Source organism: Phaenicophaeus curvirostris, chromosome 22 (assembly GCF_032191515.1).
Source record: "Phaenicophaeus curvirostris isolate KB17595 chromosome 22, BPBGC_Pcur_1.0, whole genome shotgun sequence".
Classification (NCBI taxonomy): Eukaryota; Metazoa; Chordata; class Aves; order Cuculiformes; family Cuculidae; genus Phaenicophaeus; species Phaenicophaeus curvirostris.
This window is the reverse complement of record NC_091413.1, coordinates 5090610-5113282: the sequence shown is the minus strand read 5'-3', so window position 1 is coordinate 5113282 and position 22673 is coordinate 5090610. Positions and strand designations below refer to the sequence as shown.

Genomic DNA, 22673 nt, shown 5'->3' with positions numbered 1-22673 from the left:
AACGCCAGGCACTGGATTCAATCTTTGGCTCCCTTTCATTGTCTCTTGATGTCTCTGGCGTGTTGCTGTAGTCGGAAGCGGCATTAAAGGGAAGCATACAAGTGTTTTCTGCCATATGCTCCCCACCCTCATTCACAGCACTGTGCCTGAGCCCAGCTTCAAAGATGTTTTTCCTCCTTCCTCTAGAGCATTATGCCACAGCCGCTGTTTGAGACTGACAAGCTGGCATGCCAAGCCTTCCATGCCTTCCATGCGAGACTGAATGCTGCAGGGCTATCAGGGTGGAGCAGGCCTGTCTACCCTGCTAAGCCTTAAATCAGAGCTTTCACACCCTAAAGGGCCTGCTCCATGCACTCCCTTAAGTGAAACAGAAAGCACCATCCCCTGCAACCTAGCCCCTCCTTGCTCTCACCCACTCCTGGGAAGGCACCTGCCCCACCTGTGAAGACCCTCACCTGGTGGACTGCTTGGCCAACATGGCCACATAGGTGATGACAAAGCTCTGGAACTTGCGGCGCTGCTCCTCCCAGCGGTCCTCCACCGAGTAGTAGTTTGGCAGTGGTGCCCCAAAGAGGATTTCGCTCCGCAGCAGGGAGCTTTTCATGTTCTCTGCAGACAAACCTTCATCCACATACCAGTAGAATTCAGGGTGGGTCATGGCCAGCTCCAAGGACCCTGGAAGAAAATAGCACCACTTTCATTAGGTCCTGCTTAATTGTCTTGGGTCTAGTTTGACAAAGGGAAACTGGGAGTGAGCCTGTCTTTTGTCAGTGATGCCGGCTGCTGCTGCCTTGCAGAGAGCAAAGGGAACTAGGGAAAGCTGGATTGCAAAGACTCACCTTCCCCTTCTGCTCTGTGACTCTGCTTGCAATGCTGCCTGCAGGCAGGGATGCACCTTTCACCCGACTGTGGCGTGAACCACAGCTTCCCCAAGCAGCAATGCACACAACATCCCCATCAATCCTCCCACTGCTGGATGCACTCAGTTCTCATACAGTGGGACAAATTTTATCCCATTACATTGGCAAGCACAAAAGCTAAACATGGAAGATGGAGTCTTGGCTGTGCTGTGACCTGGTGGTGTGAGTGATGCAGCGATGCAGGCACTCAGCTAGTTCCGAGTAAGAGACACTGTTTATCTACCCTCAAAATCCAGATTCCCTTGAGTTCACAGCAGAAAGACCCAGAAACTACATTGTTCCCTGCTTTAGGAGCAGAGTGGTTATTCATCCTGGAGCAGATGGAGTCAATTCTTTGCCTGCTCCCTGTATGGCTCCTGGACAGCTACCATCTGCAGCCTGTGCTTGGGAGACAGATGGAGGCTTCATCCCACAGCCACATCACACCCACGGATTCCTCATGATTCACCTCTTTTTCACCATCCAGAGCCTCTGCTCTACTAGAGGGGCACAGTACAGGGTACAGAGCTAGGAGGAGGAGGCACAGTTTTCCTCCTCTTCTCTTTATAGAAGCCTTTCCAGGTGGTGAATCACAAGCTCCCTTTCAAGCTCCAGAGCAGCCCACAGTCTTCTTTCATCTGCTCCATGGTGCAGGGAAGCTTATCCCTATTGTCTGTCCAAGACTTGACATTCCTCTAGTTAACCAGTTTTTCACAGAGGACAAAGGTCAGCAGGAGGCATCTGTACAACGCATGATTCCTCCTCACTTGTCTCTCTCACTTGCCTGTTGGGCCTGTGTGACGCATGACTGGGGCTACGGTGGCTTGGCTGAAAGAGTAGAAGAGTGCCCCAAGCACAGAAAAGGTACAACATGGCAGCATCTTCCTCTCTGCACAAGGCAGTCACTTTTCCCAGCTGCATGCCAGTAAGGGCTTGCCTGAACTTGCAGGAGATGCGTTCCCTAAAGAAGCCAGCCCTTGCCCACAGCCCCCAGCTCACCTTGGATGTCAGCGAGGTCTTGTCCCATGCCATCATAGTAAATCTTCCCTCCCCTCTCAGTGGGGAAGAAATAGGTCATGAGGGAGCTGGGAGGGGAGCAGTAGGAATAGGAGCCCAGGGGCAGGTCCTTCAAGACCTCGTGGGGCTTCCAGCAGAACTCCCGGAAGCGAGGATGGTCCATGATCTTGCGCTCGACCTCATGGATGGTAACCAGGCGCTCAGTGGTGAAGATGTTGTTCTCAGAGTCCCCCCGAGCCAGAAAAATGAGCTCAATGCGCCAGTGGGCATGTGTCTGTGTGTTGGCACTGATGTAAGTGCTGGAGTAGTCCCAGCGTGGGGCACCTCTCCCAACTCGGGAAGTCTGATTTCCCAGGTTCAGGTGGGCATGAGGCTTGGAGGAGCTCGTCCTGCCCTCGGCAGTGCTGCGCTTGACCCGCGCGCTCACCCTGAGATGGGAAGCGTTGAGGTGAAGCTGCTGGAGCTGCTCAAAGATGAGCCTCTGCAGGGTTTCGGAGGTGAAGTCAGCCAGGTCCCGGCGGTTCCTCCCCCACGAACCAAACTGGGATTTGAGGGCCAAGGCAAGTGCATCAAAGCGTTGAGAAGACTCATGGTTCCGGATCTCAAAAGCATTGTAGGAGATGTCAATATCCAGGGCTGGGTAGTAGAGGAACATGACAACAGCAAGCACAGCAGGGATGGCACAGCCCAGGAAAAGGATGAAGCCAGCACAGTACGGGTTGGTAAATACCCAGCCAACAATATTCCAGAAGCCATTCACAGGCAGCGTGACACGCAGGGGCCTGACTCTGCATGGGCTTTTCCCACACAACAGAGCACTCTCACACCTCTTCCGGGAGCTGAAGGCTACCTCTTCATCTTCTTCATCCAGCCAGGCATCCTGTAACAAGGGGTCATCCTCTGTGTCCATGTCCAGCGCCTGCACAAAGAGGCAGAGAAAAGCAGTCAGCAAGGCCCAGGTGTCCCCAGGCACAGCCACGAACCCCCAGCAGCTGCCGAAGGGTCTCAGCAGCAAAGTCAGGGAGAGAGAAGCACTCCAGCCCTGCATCCTCAGCAGCCAAATACAACTCCTTTCAAACCCTACAGATTCACTACAGCCACTGCAAGAGTAGGATTGCCATGGGATATCCCACACCCTGCCTGGCAAAGAAACCAGAGAGGGGAGAGGTTCAAACTATAGTCACTGAGCTCAGTGCTCTGTCAGAAAAGGGCTCTGCGTCGCTCTGGGAGCACCAGGCACGAAGGTAGCATGGGATTCACAGGGTGCTGCTCAGAGTGCAGCAGCAGGGACATTTAATTAGCTAACCCTATTCTCGTGCCCAGGAACAGTTCATGCTATCGGATGAAAAATGCAACGGACCTGATTTTTCTCTCCTTAAAATTGACAATGGGTTGCCCTGCAGCTATTTCCAGCTGTATTCATCTTTCTTTCAAAGGGAGCATGTGTGTGCACACACAGAACCAGGAGCACACGCATCCACACCTGCAGACACGCACATACCCCTGTGCACACGCTCGCATATGCTGACCCTTCGGAGAACTTCTTGTACCCTGACAGGTACATGGGAGGGGAAAGGGCTGAACAACCCGCTTTCCTTCCACCCCTGCAGGATATTGTTCATGGAGTCATTTTTTCCAGTTCCTGTGGTACAGCCAGGAAACAAAAGCAGTTCCTGTCCACAGTGCAATGAGCAGGAGCAAACTCTCCCTGATCCCTTGGGCAGAAAAGAAAGGGAGATTCCCTGGGAGGTGGTCCCACAGCAGGGGGCTGCCAGCACACACAGGCTCCCCGACTTTCCCATGTGCCCCTCTGGGATTCTGCACAGTAGCCTCTCAAGTCAGGAGGCCACCAGTGGTTTTCCCTGAGGACAAAACCCAGATGCTAAGTGTCACTCTCTTTCCCGGCTCCCGGCACCAAAGCCAGCAGCCCTGAGTCACAGAATGAATGAACAGGTTCAGTTTGTTGCTTGACCCTGATAGTTGTGATTTACACACAGGCCAGATGCAATTTATGAGCTTTGCTCCTAACTGGTGCTTCTATTTCAACAGGACTTCTATCAGCAGGAAGATGAATTGCCAGTACCCCTTACATGGAGGTCCTCGGAAGACGCGGGAGCTGCCTGACCTTGGACCAAGAGGGAAAGCAACGGGGCAGAAATGCTCCGTGGCACAAGAGAGACGTGCAAAGGGTAAGGATCACAGCAATCTCCCTGGCTTCTATCAGCCTGGGTGAGGTCTGTGGCTTTGTTCATGGCCACAGCAGATCCCATGGGATTCACTCTGGTCCGGATAACATCTGTGCTGGCAGGACAGGCAGAGCGCTCCCAGCACTGCTGAGCCTGGGGAGAACAGGAAAGCCTGGAGCTCCTGCTGCCCTGCTCCTGCCTACACCAAAGAAAGCACAAACGTTGATCAGTGGCTTTAATCTGCAACTGATACGGCTTCTAAACGTTCCACCCTTCCTGTCAGTGTGAGAGCTGTGACTTTCCCAGCCCCTCACTGTGGTTAGGCTGGTGCAGCTGGCTCGCTTGCCTCAGCCAGGCTGCGGAGAGCTGTGCAGGAGGGCACGTGTGAGCCTGTGCCGAGTCCTCCTCCTGCTCTGCAATCTCACAGTGCAAGCAGATGGGCACCACTGATGGCAGATGGCCACAGTCCCTCTTTTGCCAGACCTCCAGTCCTCAGGAGACTAACAAATAGGGTGAAGAGCGGGCAGCTCACAAAATTCTGCTATGTTGTTTCTCCCTTCACATGCAGGGCTGTTAAACGGCAAGAACAAAGCAAAGGGAGGGTGTCTTTTCAAGCCTCTAGAAAGGTCAGCAGAAGTCTAGCTGGTTTTAGTCTCCATTAAGGTTTCATTAATATTCAGAAGGCAGGGAGTGTCTGAAAGTTTCTTGAAGAGACACTGTAGGAGCCTTCAGCACTGGGGAGAAGCCAAGAGCATAGGAACAACGCTGCCCAAACCAGCTACCAGCGTGCAGGTGTTCCTCTGCCTCAACTTTACAGGCATATACATGTGTTTTTCTGCTGTTGCTTACAGAGCCTCACTCGAATCACGACAGGGAGGAGGCTCTCTCAAGTCCCTGAATCTGCATATACACCCTCTCCCAGCTGTTCCTTACTGCAGTTTCGCCTTCTCTCCCACACTCTGCACTCCCAAACTCTCCCAACAGAGCAGCCACGATCCCACCAATGCTGACAAAGGTCACAGGTTGCCCCACAATGCTCATCCAACAGTGACACCACATCCACGATGCTCACCTTTGCAGACAAACATCTTCACCACATGCAAGCCCCTGCCCAGGCTGACAACTATTATCACCCTTCTGCCTCAAAGAGACAATCAGACTACAGCTCCAGCTCAGGCTAGCACTGCAGATGGTGCTGCACAATTACGGGTGCAAACCTCACCCGTCCCATCTGGGCAAGTTGCTGTGTACATACAGTTATGTCCCCTCCACCCGTACATACAGTTACGTCCCCTCCACCCAGATGCCCTTTCTCCCACGGGCCTGGGCTCTCCTTCAACAGAATGGAGTTACTGCAAGATCTGCTCAAGCATATGCATTCTCTCTTTAGAAAGAGAGGTAAAGAGCCATAATAATTTCCCATTTATTGAGCTACTGAGGAGAAGAAGGGAAAAGATTCTAATCCTGGAACAGAAGAGCCCGCACGTGACAAGAAAGGGAAATGAGAGAGACTGAGATAGTAATAAGCCAGCAGAAAAAGGATCATACCATCTTCTTTTTTAACCGAGAGCTAAATCCTCAACTCAAGGAAGGGATCAGACCTCAGGCAGCTCCTTCTGGCTCTCCCATCCACTCTCATGGTGACTGCAAAACCTGTCTTAGAAAGAGATGGACACCCACAATGTAAGAAAGCCAACACATGCTACCCTCTAGCTAAAGACTGGTTCAAATTCTGACATTGGTGTAAACCCCAGTGCAGCACATACTGGAAAAGCCCCAAGACTATATTCACTGACGTGAGAAGCAAGTCTGAGAAGGATCAAGCTTCAGTTCAGGCAGAAGGGCAAGGGCAAGTAGCGAGGCTCTTGGGCTGTGCTGTCCCTGATGGTGACAGCCTCTCTCTGCACGCGGGGTAAGCACATGCGTGCATCCTGCCCTAGTTCCACCACAGCTCAGAACTCTCTTCAAAAGAGAGCTCATCACATGATTCGGCTGCAAAGCCAGACACAGCTCACTTAGCATTGCCCCTGGGACTTGTCTGGCTTTACCGCCTTCGTCAGATCCTGCCTGGGTCAGGATGAAAGCTTACCCAACCCAAAACACGGCAAACTGAATTAGCGGGGGAGATAAACCCTGAAATCAGCCAGAAGGGAGTGAAATGCATCTTTTTCTGCTTTAATTCTACTTGGGGGCTGGCCTGTTTTCCTTCCACCACTTCCCATATTACCCAGGGACTGAAGCGTGGCCCAGTTACTTTTTCAGTTCCAGCATATGCACAGTGGACTTAATCCTGCAGCCCTAACCAAAGCTCTGCCTTGCCCCCCTGCAAGCTTAACCTGCTCCAGGTTGGAAGCAGCAGAGGACCAGAGCACTCCTAGGAGCCCTGGATCCATCGCTTTGGAGAAGAGGCACTCATTCAGCCTGATGAGGTCAGCATGCAGATTCCTTGGGCTTTCTTCTGCCCCTTCCAAATCAAACAGGCTTCCTCCTGGTTCAAAACCAGTCAGGACCTCTTATAAAGAAGGTTCCCTGCTCAGATCTAAGCTGTTGCTACAGGTGTGCCTGGCTACATGAAGCCAGATGTTGCAGGAACCTACAGTGCCACGTTACGGACAGCCCTGATCCAGCCTGCAAGCAAGAAGCAAGAGCTCTAGGATAGAGGAAAGTCATTGACAAGTTGGGGAGAGGCAGTGACAGATGAGGAAGCTAATTACACCCGACCTAGCTAATTAATGCTGACTTTCAGATTAAAAAATCCTCACTAGTGTTCCATTTCAATTACTCGGTTGTTCCTTCTTACAGAAGAAGGAAGCCTTGTGCATCAGCAAGCTAGAAAGAAAAAAGGACAGAAAGCACAAGGCTAGAAGGGGAGGGAAAGACAATTTCTGTAATATGGGAGATTCCTATCGACAAAATAATTAAACTTCACATTCCTTTTTCCCATGGGCAAAGCTTTCAGAGCAGAGCTAGCAGTTCTGTGGTCCTATTTGTATTCCTGAGTACTCTCTACCAAAGGCAGCTTCAGGCCCCTTTGCTACCTACATAACATTGCTCTAAGAGGGAGAGAAATGCGCTTTGTGCTCGCAAAAATGATCCTAAGAGCATCCAGCTACTTCAAAAAGCCATCTCTCCGTAACGAAGAGCAGCTGACAGCGGGGATGGACACGGTGCCTTGCAGGCCCTGTTACGCTGAAGAACATCGTACACAGCTCCGGCCGTGTAAAACAACTCGAGGGCATCATTAATGTGTATCTACTCTAAAACAGGGTTCCACAGTGACACAGAGGCTAAGGACCAGAGCTTTGTTCTGCACTTGACTCAATAAGACTAGTCCAGAGGTATAATATTAAAAAACCACCCAAGAAGGGCTTTCAGTGGTCCGTGCTCTCCCTTCATCAACACGGCTGTAACTGAGTACGCGGAGTAAGCTCCGTGCTGCCCTTTGCCAGGGCAAGCTACCTTTCCCAAGTGGGAATAAATGAAACAGTGAGGAGGAATTAGATATAACACAGTTTCAGAGCCTCTAATTGGAGGTCTGACTTTCCCTGGTGTTGCGCTCCTGGAAAAGCAAAGCAGGCCCAGGACACCTCAAAGTGGGCACCTGACCCTGAATCTCCTTAAACACATCTGAAAACAGAGGCTTAATTCAGCCACTGACCAAAACCGGTGCCTGAGGTAACAACCCAAAACCTGTTTCAGTGGGTTACAAGCCCAGAGATGCACACGCTGCTTAAAGGCACTGGTGTAAATCGCTGGCTGGGCTGGCTCCACCACTATTAATCAAGCGGGTTTACTGTTCCAGCTGCACAGCACAATGCAGCAACAAGGCTTTAATCTTATTTTCTTTCTGGGACTTTTGCATTTCTCTTCCCACTTGCTTGAAATCCTTTGGTACAATGCACCAACACATTGCCAGACCCCACACTTTGCAGATGACTATGACGTCAAAAACGCTCCAGCAGCACAGTGCGGTTGGAATTGTAGCACAGGGATGTAAATATGTGTTTGCTTGGGAAAAAGTTCAACAAAATGATTAAGAAAATATATATTTAAAGCTCTATTGTCAGCAATTCCACTTGCCCACAGAAGGCAACAGAGTAGGACGGGGCTGTATACGGGATGGAGGATTGTCTGGTCTCCCAAGCTTTATGAAATCAAGTCCATGCACACACACTCCTACCTGGTGTCCTCTTTCACTGCCAACTGTCCTACCCTTCTGGCCCCTTGCAAGCACTTTTACACCCTGGCTAAGATAAGAGCAGCTGGAAACAGAAGGAAACAGTCAGACTTGATGATCTTACAAGTCTTTTCTAATCTAAAAGATTCTATGATCTCTCAACCTGATTTCAGGGTGGACCAGGGTGCTGGTTGGAGCACTCTCAGCCTACGACATCGAAATCTCCTGCCTGCACCCGCCTGCTATTCCAGGTGTCTGACAAGCACTGATTAGCTCTACTCATAATTGCATGCCAAAAACAGTGTGGAAAGATTAGCTGCAAAGTCAAGCACTCACCAGTCAGGAAATGCCAAATTCAGGGCTGACACAGCATCCTTAATTTGCCCCCCTTCTGTAAATGCTTTGCAGAGCAGTTTTCCTTCCAAGCCCGGTGTTCGCAGGCAAAGACTCTGCCCTTCACCAACGCACGCAGTGGCTGATGCTCCCTGAACCCAGCAGCTCTTCTCTACCTTGTTCTTTCCTCATTGTTCAGCGTGTGGTCTCACGCCTCATTTCCTGCACGCAGCTCACGCCTGGCTCAGAGGCAGAATTATTAATTTCCTCATGAGCTTTTCAACACTGTCACGACAGCGTCTGAGGGCTGAACAAACAGGCCTGAAGTGAATCTTCTCCTAGCATCTGAAGTGAATCTTTTCCTAGCATCTCTGAGAAGCAGAGGGTGGTATAGTCCACATCTGACAGATGCAGAAGCTTAGGAGAACAGAAGGGAAAAACAGGCACTTATTTTGGGTGCCTAGTTTGACACACAAGATACCTAGAGTGCATGGAACGGCACGGAGAGGGGCTGTGTGGAAGAAACTGCAAACTCTGCTTTGTTCTGTGAGCATAATTTGTGCTCTAACATTAAGTGTAACCATCATTGTGCAACGTAACCTCTATGCTGGCGAGGGACATCCAGCCTCCACAAGAAGAGCCAATTTCACACTATCTATGCTAACCAAGGATGCACGTGCCAGGACCTGGGACATCTCAGAGTGTCAGAGAGTATAGAATCATAGAATCTTTTGACTGGAAAAGATGTTTGAGCTCATCAAGGCCTGTCTGCTCTGAAATCATATCCCTGAGCACCTCATCTACCCATCTTTTAAACTCCTCCAGGGATGGGGACTCAGTTATTGCCCTGGGCAGCTGTTCCAGTGCCTGAGAACCCTTTCGAAGCGTGCAAGAACTTTGCTAACATGCATGTCAGTGCTGAAAAAAAATTCATTTCCTGATAAAATAATTTGCTCCTGGTTATTGTAACTAATGATTGCAGGTGTCAGAAGCTAGCTTTTTGGTTATAATCTCACGAAACGTGCCTTGCAGCCTTGTGCCGTGTTTACCACTTGAGTTAATTGTGTGAATGATAAGGCCCCGCTGTCAGTCAGGCATGTGGCGCCTCGAGGTTTCTGCACACAGATGCCAAGTAAGCCGAGACTGATACGCTTCAGAAATGACCTACCTAAGCACTACGAAATTACTCTGATTTTGTCTGAGCCCCAGCCACTTGCTGTTGTTCAGTAGCAGGTTGGCTTCCAGATCAGCTGCGTGCCTTTGGGTGCCTGACAGAGACTTCAAAAGCACCCTGGATCCCACCTACCAGGGGCCCAAGATAACAAGCTTGTTAGAGGTGTGTGGATTTCCACGCTCCGGTGTCTACCCCTGAGCACCTGTGTTCACAGCAAAGCCTTTACAGATCATTACATACAGATGGCTGCCACAAACCAGGGCCTTGTATTATTATCCCCAGAAGTGCCGCTCACTCCAGGAAGGAACCTCAGACCACAGAGAGAACGCACCGATTCCCAGCCCCTGGAATATACTGCCATCCCCAAAGCTTGTGTGCTGCTCTTTCATCGATAAACTCGAGCTTCCCATCCCACTGGCGCCCTGAAAAGGAAAGCCAAGTCCTGCTGTCAACGCCTGCCAGTCATTTATTATTCCACCCTGTGCTCAGGCTCCCCAGTTTACGTCACCGTGGGCACCGTTCGCGCTCCAGGCTCAGCTGCGTGATTGCCAGCTCTGCCCCTGCTCCCCACACCTGCTCCTTGCAGCGAGAGGAAGTATGAGGACAAGGGCTGGCTGTGCCCTCTCCTCCATCTGCAGCTCCCCAGCCACAGCCTGCCTGTGCGCGCACTCTGCTTCTGGGACCCACCAAAACACCCTCTCCAGAGCCTCCATAAGCTGCTAGTTCATTACTCAGAAGGAGAAGGGCAATTTCTCCCTCACTGCTGCTTTCTCACCAGCAGCCTGAGCAGCAGTTTGTGCTGAGGGGACTGTGCTGGTTGTGGTTCTGTGGTAGGAATGCAAACCTGGGCTGCCAGTCCTACTCGCCAGCCACAGCACAGGCAGCTATTTAATCACCATTCCAAATTAAAGGTACAATTAAGGTTAAAAAAAAAAAAGCGTTGCAAGTACTCCTGTTCATCTGGAGTGTCTGTATTCCACTAGCTCTGCTCATCATGCTCTGAGCTTCCAGGTACACACAGAAGGTCCCATCTGCACCTGTGTTAGATTCCTATGGGTCAGAGTGTCTCACTCCAGATGCTGTCTAGCCTCATCCTGATGGATCTAAAGGTCTTTTCTTTTTGCTGCTGCCACTGACACCAGAAAATGCCAGATTCAAAACAATAAGGCTATAAGGACTGCAGTCTGCGGCAAGGACACAGCTCCCATGGCTTTTCAGCCATCCCCAGTTGTACAGCAGGGTTTTCCACATGCCAGCAAGAAAGAGGAATGGGTGATGCTGAAGTTATCTCATAAATGAGGGAGCAGAAGATAGACCCAACGTCGTTCATGCACCATCCCAGCTCCATGCACCAAGCTAGGCTCATCTGTGGTGTGGACATAGCCTCTTTATTTCTGAGAATGCGAGGGCTTGAATTCTGGGGAGAATTCATCCTGACAGTCACCACATCTGAGTGGGAATAACCGCAGCAAACCATGCTCTATTGTCACCCAGGGAAAACTTAGAAGGACTCACAAAGTAGCTTGCAGCCAGCTGGCTCTCAGCAGCCCATGAAGTGGAATCTGAGCAGGTATGTCTTGCTCACCTTGCACACTTCCCTCTCCCTGAAACATATGCAGTTAGCTGCTCTCCTCCCATGAAAACCTGGTGCTTCTGAAATTAGATTAATCAGCACTGCTTTTTCATCTTCCCGGGACCGGTGAGGAACCTGGAAGCAGCGGTGTAAAACCCAGAGGCTGGAGAACCTCTAGTGCCTCAGCTGAGTGGTCCAGAGCAGCACCTGGGTGAACACAAGGGGTTTCAGAACAGAAAGAAAACTTCCTGAGGCGAAGGGGAGGATGTGGCGATGAGACAAGATGCCTGAACGGCACGTCGGCAGATCCCCTGCCAGTACAAGGACTTAAAGCTTACTGCTGACTGCACCAACCATGCAGAAACTCGCATTAAATGTTACCACAGCTCAATGAGCACAGTCCTGCAGACTGTTAGGAGGGGAGGGCGTAGAGTCTCAGAATAAGCAAACAGGCTTTAATGACACATTAATTTCACGGAGAGTCCAGAATGCTTCCTAGAACAGACAAGGGACGCTAAGAGCTGGTTCCTATTAGTTCGTGTGCAAGGGAGGGAAATGTTGCTGGCGGCAGCTCCCAGGAGCCGCCAGTGAAGTCATGTCTACAGGATACAGATACAGGCTTCCAAGACTGAGCTGAGACAGCAGCGGTGTCTCTTCTTTCCCCTCTTCTTCTCCTTCCCGACACAGACTGGAGGAGCGTGACTGAAGTCAAGCACAGGAGCCGTTCAGGAAGAGGCAGACCCCACCCTTGACCCTATTTCCCTTTTGCCACCGAAGGTTCAGAGATTAACAGCCATGCGAGCCGCACAAGCTCAGGAGCTTTGTCTATGGCAGTTGTCCAACTCAAAAGGATACGGAGGGACTGCCATTTGGCAAAGGATCAAAGCATTTCAGGCAACTGTTCCTAGTTCCTTACCGCATCCCACACTTTTCAGCCAGGCATTCGCAGGTTGAGATGCTGCTCAAGCTAACTGTCCTGCAGCTAAACCACAAAAACAAAGGAATCATTTGTGGCTCCACTAGTAGTTTTTCTTGCTTTCCTGGGGCAGATCACATCATCTGCTTCTGAATTGCTCTCATATTCTGAAGTCTGAGACTCCATCTTATCTTCTATGCTTTTACAATGCACCTCGGCCCAAACCCTCCTGGGATCCCCCTCCACAAGCAAACACACTCTCGCACAGACATTTATAAATTGATTTTTAAAGGGACTCGCTCCGCTGCCCTATACTGAAGGGGAGCTGTGTCTGGCCCTCTGGAAACCAGGCCCAGCTGGCTGAGTACAGGAACAAATTCACTGCAGGCACCCTCCAAATCAGCCAAAGGAATGGAAATCCAAACAGCACCAGAATCTGCGACATAGCTGAATAGATGGGAATGTAGGCAGGTGGTGTGCACGCAGGAATGAATTTAGCCACATGTGTGCCAAGATCTGGATCCAGAAGGAATGATCTCCCCCACAACACATCAGAAATACAGCAGAAATAGAAGAAACAGCAAGAAGTCTGTAAAGGAAATGTCATCACAGCCTTAACTTAATCTGCCTCTGGTACTTAGAGAACAGCTCTCCGTTATTGGAATCCAAATAAGGTCAAATGCTTCAGCGTATCACTTACATGGAGACCTATGCTATGAGCTCTGCAGATAGGGTGAGGTAACTTCCACCAAGGAATTGGTTCCGTGTAGCAGATTTACAGGAATGAAGCTTCCTTTCTTCAGCTTAAGCAGTGTCACAGGGGATGAAACATTTACCTGCTGCTATATCTTGTTTCCAGTTGCCATAGACTGGTGTTTTATAGCTCCCTACAACGCTGCAGTGTCTCTACCATGCTCTGTGCACACATGTATCGACACCAGTGACAAAAGTGAAATGGGCCAATGACCAAGGACCACTCAGCTGCTCACTTGCTGCCTTTCTCAGGGAGCCCCATGGGAAGCAACAGAGCTGAGAAGGGTTACGATTATGAGAATGAGACAGGTTGGCCTCGGAAGTAAAATTCATTTTGGATGTGAATAAAAAGGCTTGAAGCATGTACATCAGATTGAGACACTCTGTTTAAAAGCATGTCCATAGATTTGACACTCAGGGGAGTCCAAGGCTCAACGGATCCTGAGGAACCACAGCTTGGAATGGAAATTGCCACTGTTGGCAGGAAGCACCAGAAGGAGCAGCTCTTTGCATTGTTCAAGAACTAGCCCAAGCTCTCCAGCAAAACACATTTAGCTTTCGAAACAAGCTGTTGTCTATATTGTCCCGACTCACAGCCCTCAGTCTAAATGGAGCCCACTGCTTTATTGAGTCACTTTCATGCTCCTGTGGGCCTGTCCACCTTTCCATTTCAACTCAGCCATAAAAATTGGCTTGGAAATTAAACTTGGCGCATGAGTTGTTAGCTGGAAAGCAAGTGGGAGAGTGTGCAAGGGAGGAGGTGAAGGGAGAGAGGCGGCAAAGGAAACATGAAGACAGAGAATTTGGCCAGGTTTGATTTACAAGGAGGAGCCAGGGCTGCTTTGGGCTTCTCAGACATGCTTAAAATGCCCTGTTGTGCTCTAGCTCAAATCTGAGCTTGCAGACCTATCTTCTTCAGGAATTCATTTGCCTTGTTAAAAGGAGGAACAAAAAGACAAATTATTTGATTCCAGGAATCAGGCGTGCTGCATGTTCAGCAGTACCCCAAGCAGTAGAAAGGATTAGGTGGTGTTTTGCTTTTTTCCCAAATTGTCTCCACAGCCCTTAATCCAACACTCAAAAGCAATTCATTCTCAGCTCCTGGGTGTAAATCAGAGCCAAGAAACAAGTCAACGTATAGCACATCTCCCTAGGAGCAAAGACCACTTTGCATTTGTGCATCGTATCAGCTTCTATCAGACGGCACAAACCCTTTGCAAACACCTATCAGATCCAATTTCCTGATCCCTCTAGGGAAACAGGACGGATTATATTCAAGTTTACAAATGAATCAAGCAAGACTCCACAGTGTAGCTCCAGCTCTGCTGGAATTCAGCCGTTACTTTTGCTGACTTTAACAGAAGCTAAATACAAACCAGGCAAGTTACAACTAATTTGGTCAAGTGGACCCTGGTTTTAGTCACCATTTGGGGAGCGGCAACGGTGCCTACAACTCCGGTCAGTGACACAATCCAGGAGCCCAGAAACTGAGGCATCGGAATCCCAGAGTCATCTTTGCTACAGCAACCTTCCAGATCTGCTCAAAATCACACGATCTGTGGCAGAGCAACAACAGGACCCAAGTCTTCCCAATCCCCTGCTTTGATTACCAGATGTCCCAGCTCCTCCCATGCTCAGGATCATAAAGTGGAAAGAAGTTAATACCCAGCGAAAGCCTGTGATGCTAAGACATGAATTTTCTTTCTATTGGTCTGCAAACACACAGATCCTTTAGAACATGGGAAGGCAGAGGGAAGCAGGGCTCCTATAATACATTTTCATAGATAGACGGTGAAAGAAACAACGTATTGAACCAAATGATCCTTGAAATGAAGGTGCAAAATTATTATAGAGTATGATTTATTAAATATATATCATCACATACAGATGAGGAAACTGAGACTCTGACTTGCTAGCCCAACATCAGACAGCCAAGTGAGCTCAGTGTAAAACTAGAGATCTCCCAGGACTCTACTCTGTGTTCAGCTGGGAAGAAAATCCGTGGCAGCATCAGACAGGATGCCCTGAAGCCCACACAAACTCCTCCACGTACTCATCTTAGCAGGTAGATCCTGAGCTCACCTCCCCAGTAACAAATCCAAAGCGACTTCACTGACGCGACTGCTTTTACACAGAGCGAGTGAGATTGCAGCTGCAGAATCAGGGCCCAGAAGCAACACCATCCACATCCTGAAGTCCAGGCAGAAAGTAAATGATTCTCACCCCTGACTTCCCCCCAGTAAAGCAGCAGAGTGTCAAGACTAGCAGCAGTTTAAGAAGCAGATGACTGCCAGTATGTCTTTCACCCCCTGCAAACACATTGGCCTCTCCCTCTTCTCCACTATTTATGTAACGTGAACTGCCTTCTATCCAGGAGGAGTCGTTCTCTATTAACAGAGCTTGGCAAAGAGCAGGAATTAACTGTGCCAACTTTCAAGCCTGCTGCCTTAAGGCAGATGGCAGGGAAAGTATCCCAGCCTTGTTCCCCAAAGCTCTTCTCCCGGCAAGCAGAGATAACTCAAAACAGGAGAAAAAGGGTCAGGTATCTTTGAAGCCCTAATTGCAGTGCAGGGGATCGCCTGTGTCTGGGTGCCCTGCTCTGCCACGGGCACACTTGCCTCCCTGTGGACAAGTAAAGCTTGCTGTGCTGCCAGGATCTGCAGCTGAGAGCACAGACATAGGTTTCATTGCAAGTTTTATACTTACAGAGTTCCAATAAGAAAGAGAGATGCTTTGCCCCTCCAAGTCAGTAATGCTGCTATCATCAAAAAAATTAGCATTGAACTCTACCTTTTATAGGAAAGCAAACCCCTCTGGGCCAGCTGGAAAGACAGGATTCCCGGTTCCTGCAGACCCACAGCACAAAACGAGCTGCAGGTGCAGAGCATCCTCTGCTTCCCATCAGCAGAAGACAGCTGTTCTGTCATCCCCACCTCAGTGAAGCAGATCCAGTGCCTGGGGGTTCAACTGACCCCCATGAAGGTGGATCCCCCATCAGCCACTGGCAGGAATAGACACAAGTGGACTCCTGAGCTGTGAAGTGCTGAGGGTCCAGTTCTGGTGAAACCCATGACACACAAGCGCCTTGTTCGCGCAAGAGGAGGGCATCATGCTCGGCTCTAAGCAACCAAAATTAAACCTTTGTAGCTTGCTTTCCCAAACTTTGTGTCTGCGTTTTCTCCCCGCACTCTAGCTATTCATCTTTTCTGTTTTTCAACACCATAAAAACACGATTCAATAGTAATGCTGAGACCTCAGAAAACTTCTCTGGTGGTGCTGCAGAGGACAGTTAATGACAGTATGACAGACAAGAGGGTCGCAAATAATATTCTGCTGGGTGCTAATTCAGACAGTCGTTGAAGCTCACGCCTGACGCACGCTGCCATCAATGGGACAATTTACAAACTCACAGATGAGCCCTTCTGAAACATATTCTGGACTGGGGTCAATGGAAAGTCTGTTGCTGACTTCACATGGCGCTGGATTAAGCACTTAACTCTTACTCTGTCTCCTCCATTTTCCTGAACTAGTCATTAATGGCCAGACACTGCAATCCATACTCACACTGCGCTTAATCTGTCCTTTAAATTGACTTGCATTAGTCTGAGTCACAGGCACCACAGCACCTTACTCTTTAAACAGTCTCACTGAATGCAGCAGAGCTATTAATGAAATAAGGTACTCCTCTGCGAGAGGAAAGGAGGCAGATCCAGCCCTTGGAAAAGACATCAGTAAGGCTAAACCTCAGAAAATTCACCCTGGTAAAGCTGCAGCGAGATGAATGAACTCGAGTAAATCTGTGTGAAATCAATCATTTAAAGAGACAGCCTGTTCTGTGCTATCACAGGGGAGACGTAAGGGTGTGCTAGAAACTAATATTTCATTCTTCAAATTCATCACAACGTCTAGAAACACTTTCCCCTGCCCCTGGCTGTGCATTACCAGAGCCAAATGGCAGCTTGTGCACACAGCCCGCGAGGACGGTCTTATCTCTCCGTACAGAGAGAAACAGGGAGGTGTGTGGGAAGGAGGAAGGCAAAGGGCACGTTCTGCTCCTCTTGACTGGTACAAAAGGCACAAAAAGTAAACGGGACTGCTTGTCACCAAGGAGGTAACAAATACCCACACTTACCAGCAACTCCTTCCTCTGCCAGACTCGCAGCTTTCAGCAACCAAGCCTCCCAGACCACATTACTGGCTCTGATTCCAAAATCCCCTGAGGCTACTTAAACAGCAGATAAACACACATCACAGGAGAGCTGATTAGGAGTACCTTTCACCACTGAGCCCAAATCTATAGTCTGATACTTTTAAGCAAAAAAACCCAGATAACTAAAACAAGCCAATTAAGTAAAGTGGAAGGAGAAATCTTGCGCGCTACATTGAGAAATAGAATGGGGTTTGATTTTTTAAAGAATGAATTAATCTGTTCAGTTCTCATTTATGTCAGTGCTTGATAAGATTAGAGGATTAAACCAACTGTATGCTAAATGCTTTGTGCTAAAGAGAGCCTTGCCAGGATTTACTGCATGTTGGCACGCACAGAGACCATAGCAGCATCACCCAGAGACCCTGGGACTCACAGCAGGACCTCGTCAAACTTCAGAAATAAAAATCACAGCTTATCCAGATTTTCCATATGCCGTCAGGGTATGAACTCCTATCCCTCTCCAGTCTCAGTCAAGCTTACTTATTAAGTACTTGTACCCAACAGGCAAGTCTTTGTATAGGCAGCACTTATCTCAGAGCATTGGCATCACAAGAGGATTCCAGATGCGCTGTGGTTTTTTGGATGCACAATGTTAACGCCGTATCCATACCCTCCCCCAGTGCCCTATCAAAATGCACACATCCTACAAACACTCATGCTATACAGTCACACCTTCACACACACAGATTGCGGCTACCCCCATCACCTCCTGCACAACACAGCTTGTTAAGCACACTTCTCATTGACAGGTCAGAAATGACACATAACGAAGTGGTCAAAGTTCTCCTGTAATTCAAAACTTTTTCTACTGGCCCGACAAAGGTATTTGTGATGTTTAATTGATTAATGCTGAAAAAGTACGAGCTCCTGGGGGGCATGGCCAAGGACATAGTGGGTATTGAGAGAATTTTTAACACCCAGCAAAGATGCTCTCCCCAAACACCTGAAAACTAACAGAGCTTTCACCAGTGTGAAATCCTTCAGTTCTGTGCCCCCAAATTACACAAAGCGAGTCAGATATGGTCATCTTGACTCCATATAAATGTCTTACTCCACTTATGTAGAGAGATAGTATGTACAACAAGGGTATTTGTCAACACAGCCAAGAACCCTAGGATATAGCCTGTGAGGTAAACATAGATCTGGGGTCAGCGACTTCAGGTAGTGGGGTTGTTTCACCCCTAAGGATTAATTTGGCCCTGTACTGAATCACAATCTTCAGCACAGTGGGTGACTGGAACGATGCTGATGCTCTGGGCCATTTATCCCTTAGCTTATCCCCACGCACGTTTAGGTGAAACAGTCACAAACTGATAGCTCGCTTCCTCTTGAAACATTTTTCTGTTAGCATTCCCCCTCTACACTGGAGCATTTTCACCATTGGAATACAGCAGGTATTCATAGGGGCAGCAGGAGGAAAGGAGGAACAGCTCTTTTACCTTATTAAGCATTTTCATCCCATCTAATGTTGTCTTTTGCACTAGCTCAGGTTTGTTTTATTCCAGACTTAGGGAATCAAACTATAAAGCTCCAAAGGGGTAAAAAGACTGGCTTGACGAATCTAACCTCTGAAGATGCATCCAGTGTGATAAAAGAAGTGTAGCTATTGAAACTTCTCCCTTCAATATCACTATTGTGTTGCTAGGTTTCCATCTAGACACACAGCCTAAAAGAGCAATCAAAGGAAGCTGATGCTGTGGATAATATCTTTATCAACACTTCACAAGGTTGTTGAGGAGGAAAAGGGGAAAAATATTGTCCCCGAGCAAAGTTTTACTGCTGAGAATAGAAAGCCAGTTTCAGAAGCACACCCAAATTTTCATGGGAAAATTGTTTGAAATGAAATTGAGCTTTCAGGGTTGCAGACTTTCTGTGTATCAGCGCGTGGCTTTGTGAGCACAAAGTCTGTGTGTTTATTCTGTCATTTGAATTGTAAAAGTACCTCTCTTCCAACACACAAGTCCTCATCCCACTTAACTTGAGTCACGTTTTGCAGCAGCAAAGGAGGGCACGCATCAGCCTTGTTCTAAAGGAACTTACTGCTTGCATATTACATTAAGCCCTAACAGACTCAGCACAGCTGTCAAAACACTATCCTAATAATTGCATAAGCCAAGGCTGCTAACCAACACGCTGCAGTGCCTGTGCACGAAACAAAAGTACAAGCGACAGAGGATGCAGAGGCAGACGCAGGGTCCTCCCCGTGCCGAGAGAGCTGCCACTTTCATCTTCCTCCCTCTGTCCTGCAGGTTTCCAGTTATACTCAGCCCCCCGACAGCTCCCTCCTTTCTCGAGAGCTTTCGCACACCCGAGCAGTGGCAACCAGCCCCACTCTTTTGGTTTGGGCATCACATCACCGAGCAGGAAAGAAGATGAAAGAGTTCATTTTCTCCAGGGCACAGGCTGTTTTGCTGGCACGGCTTTGGAGACCACCTGGAAGAGCAAGAGCCCTGGCTGGGCTGCCACTGGGACGGTTGCTAAGCAATGCAATGCCCTTACGAAGTGACCAGGGCTTTTTAGGCAGGAAAAGTCAATTTATACAGAAGCCAGTATAAAAGAGGAAGGTTGCCTTACGTGTGCCCGGTGACACGATTCTCTTTGCATCTTCTAGATAAATATCTGACAGCAGCTGCTGTCGGAGACGAGGATCCCGCCTGGCTGGACCTGCTAACATCCCTGGGGATGGAGAATGCCTCTGCTGGCTCTCCTCTTCCTCAGGGAGGGCAGCCAACCCTCTGGGAAGCCGGGGACACAAAGCTGCTCAGTTCTGGCACCCAACTTTTCCCTCAGGAGAACAGCCCTGCTGCAGGCACAGCTCAATCAGCTCATTGTAGAGGCAGCCTCCCCGGGAAACGCTCTCCTCTGTGCATATTCATGAACTTTCCAGAGCTTCCAGGGAGAGTTGGCTAAACACACAACTGAGGGATTGATCTGTTGGATTCGCAGCAAGAAAAAATATAAGGAGGGAGAGGGGAAGTGGAGGTGGGCTTGGGAAAAAAAAAAAGAAAACGAGCAAACTGCGGAGCAGGGGAGAGCTACGAGCCGAGCTCCTGGGTCCCGGGAACACATCCTATCCCAGGGCCACCTTGGTAGGGAAGCGAGGGGACGGTGCAGCCAGGATGGCTGTGCCCCACAGCCCCCTGTCCTATCGTGTCCCATTGCATCCTTTTGTGTTCTCATCACATCCTTTCGTGTCCCATTGCATTCTATCATCTCATTGCATCCTTTCATGTCCTATTGCATCCTAATGTGTCCCACTGCATCCTTTCATGTCCCACTACATCCTAGCTCATCCCATTGTGTCCCACTGCATCCTTTCATGTCCCATTGCATCCTATCGCGTCCCATTGTGTCCCACTGCATCCTTTCATGTCCTATTGCATCCTATCGCATCCCATTGCATCCTATCGCGTCCCACTGTGTCCCACTGCATCCTATCATGTCCCACTGCATCCTTTCATGTCCCAGTCCATCCTATCGCGTCCCATTGTGTCTCACTGCATCCTTTCATGTCCCATTGCATCTTTTTTTGTGTCCCACTGCATCCTTTCATGTCCTATTGCATCCTATCACATCCCATTGCATCCTATCTCGTCCCATTGTGTCCCGCTGCATCCTTTCATGTCCCAGTCCATCCTATCGTGTCCCATTGCATCCCACTGCATCCCATTGCGTCCCAACGCATCCTATCGCGTCCCATTGTGTCCCAGTCCATCCTATCGCGTCCCATTGTGTCCCACCGCATCCCACCCCGTCCCAGCGCATCCCCCGCGTCCCAGCGCACGGCTCACCTCGGGGCTGGCAGCGCCGCCGGGGCAGAGCCGTGTCCGGCGCTCGGGGCCGCTCGCTCCGCAGCGCCGCGTCCCCTCCTGGCTCGGCAGCGGCGCCGAGAGCCGCTCCCGCTCCCCCTCGAGCCGCCAGCGCCGCCGCCGCCGCCTTTTAACGCGGCTCCGCCGAGCGCCGCGGCCGGATCGTAGCCCGGCCCGCCGGCCCCCGGGGGCGGAGGGGGCGGCCGCCAGCCCCGAGCTGCCAGCGACACGGCCCTGCCCCTGCCGCAGACCCTCCCCCGACACCATACACCCTCTGTCGGTGCTGCAGACCCTCCCCCGAAATGATGGACCCCTGCCCCTGCTACAGACCCTGCCCCGAAATCATGTACCCCTGCCTGTGCTGCAGCCCCTGCCCCACGCTATAACCCTTACCCTGGTCTATAAACCCGGCCCCACACTATAACCCCTGCCCTGTGCTATAATCCCTGCCCCACGCTATAACCCCTGCCCCGCACTATAACCCCTGCCCCACACTATAACTCCTGCCTCACACTGTAACCCCTGCCCTGTGCTATAATCCCTGCCCCACACTATAACCCCACTCCCACCCTATAACCCCTGCCCCACACTATAATCCCAGTCCCATCCTATAATCCCTGCCCCACACTATAACCCCAGTCTCGCACTATAACCCCATTCTCACACTATAATCCCAGTCCCACCCTATAATCCCTGCCCCACACTATAACCCCTGCCCCGCACTATAACCCCACTCCCACCCTATAATCCCTGCCCCGCACTATAACCCCAGTCTCACACTATAACCCCAGTCTCGCACTATAACCCCATTCTCACACTATAATCCCAGTCCCACCCTATAATCCCTGCCCCACACTATAACCCCAGTCTCGCACTATAACCCCATTCTCACACTATAATCCCGGTCCCACCCTATAACCCCAGCCCCACACTGTAATCCCAGCCCCACACTATAATCCCTGCCCCGCACTATAACCCCAGTCCCACACTGTAATCCCAGTCCCACACTATAATCCCTGCCCCACACTATAACTCCTGCCTCACACTGTAACCCCTGCCCTGTTCTATAACCCCTGCCCTGTTCTATAACCCCTGCCCTGTGCTCTTACCCCTGCCCCGCACTATAACCCCTGCCCCATGCTACAAACCCTGCCCCACGTGCAGCCCCCGCCAAGGCAGCCCCCGTTCCCCTCTACCCAGCTTGGAGAGGGCAGGTGAGAGGAGAGGCCAGGAGCTCAAGGGGCACTTGGAGCCCTCCCAGGATGCGGAGCCTCCTGGGATTCCCCCGTCCACCCCCAAGAGAGCCTTCCGTCTGGAGGCAATGCCCAGTGCAACGGGATCTGGAGCTGGGCTGCGATCCCAGCACCTCCACTGCCCCAGTGCCAGGCACGTCTTGGGACAGAACCTACCAGGAACTTTGGCAGCACAGGGCAGTGCTGGAGGTCCATCCCGTGCAGAGAGCCAGGGCTCCGGCTCATCTGGCCTCTTTGCTGTGCGCTCACGACTAGATAAATGCTTCGTGTAGGAGACATCCATCCGTGTTCAGTGGCAGGGGAGTGTGGCAACAATCCCTGAACTAAGCAGGAGTCATAAAATGAGAGGTGGCAAGGCAATATATTAACTAGG

General features: G+C 50.2%; 1 protein-coding gene across 5 annotated transcripts in view; it reads right to left on the bottom strand.

Moving 5' to 3' along the window:
- Positions 1 to 22673, bottom strand: part of DISP3 (dispatched RND transporter family member 3) — a 101038-nt gene that overhangs the window by 19622 nt on the left and 58743 nt on the right. For 2 of the 5 annotated variants that reach the window (XR_011338995.1, XM_069874815.1), the window contains exons 1-3: positions 5651 to 5731; positions 1899 to 2835; positions 456 to 675 (exon numbers count right to left, since the gene is read on the bottom strand). Coding sequence is in view for 4 of the 5 variants with exons in the window: in XM_069874815.1 (XP_069730916.1) it covers positions 456 to 675; positions 1899 to 2835; positions 5651 to 5653 (1160 nt within the window). In the remaining variant the exon portion in view is untranslated. Of the gene's footprint in view, positions 1 to 455; positions 676 to 1898; positions 2836 to 5650; positions 5732 to 8615; positions 8770 to 21029; positions 21120 to 22673 lie in introns of those variants that run through there. The other 3 variants (XM_069874819.1, XM_069874816.1, XM_069874817.1) reach the window with 3 other exon arrangements.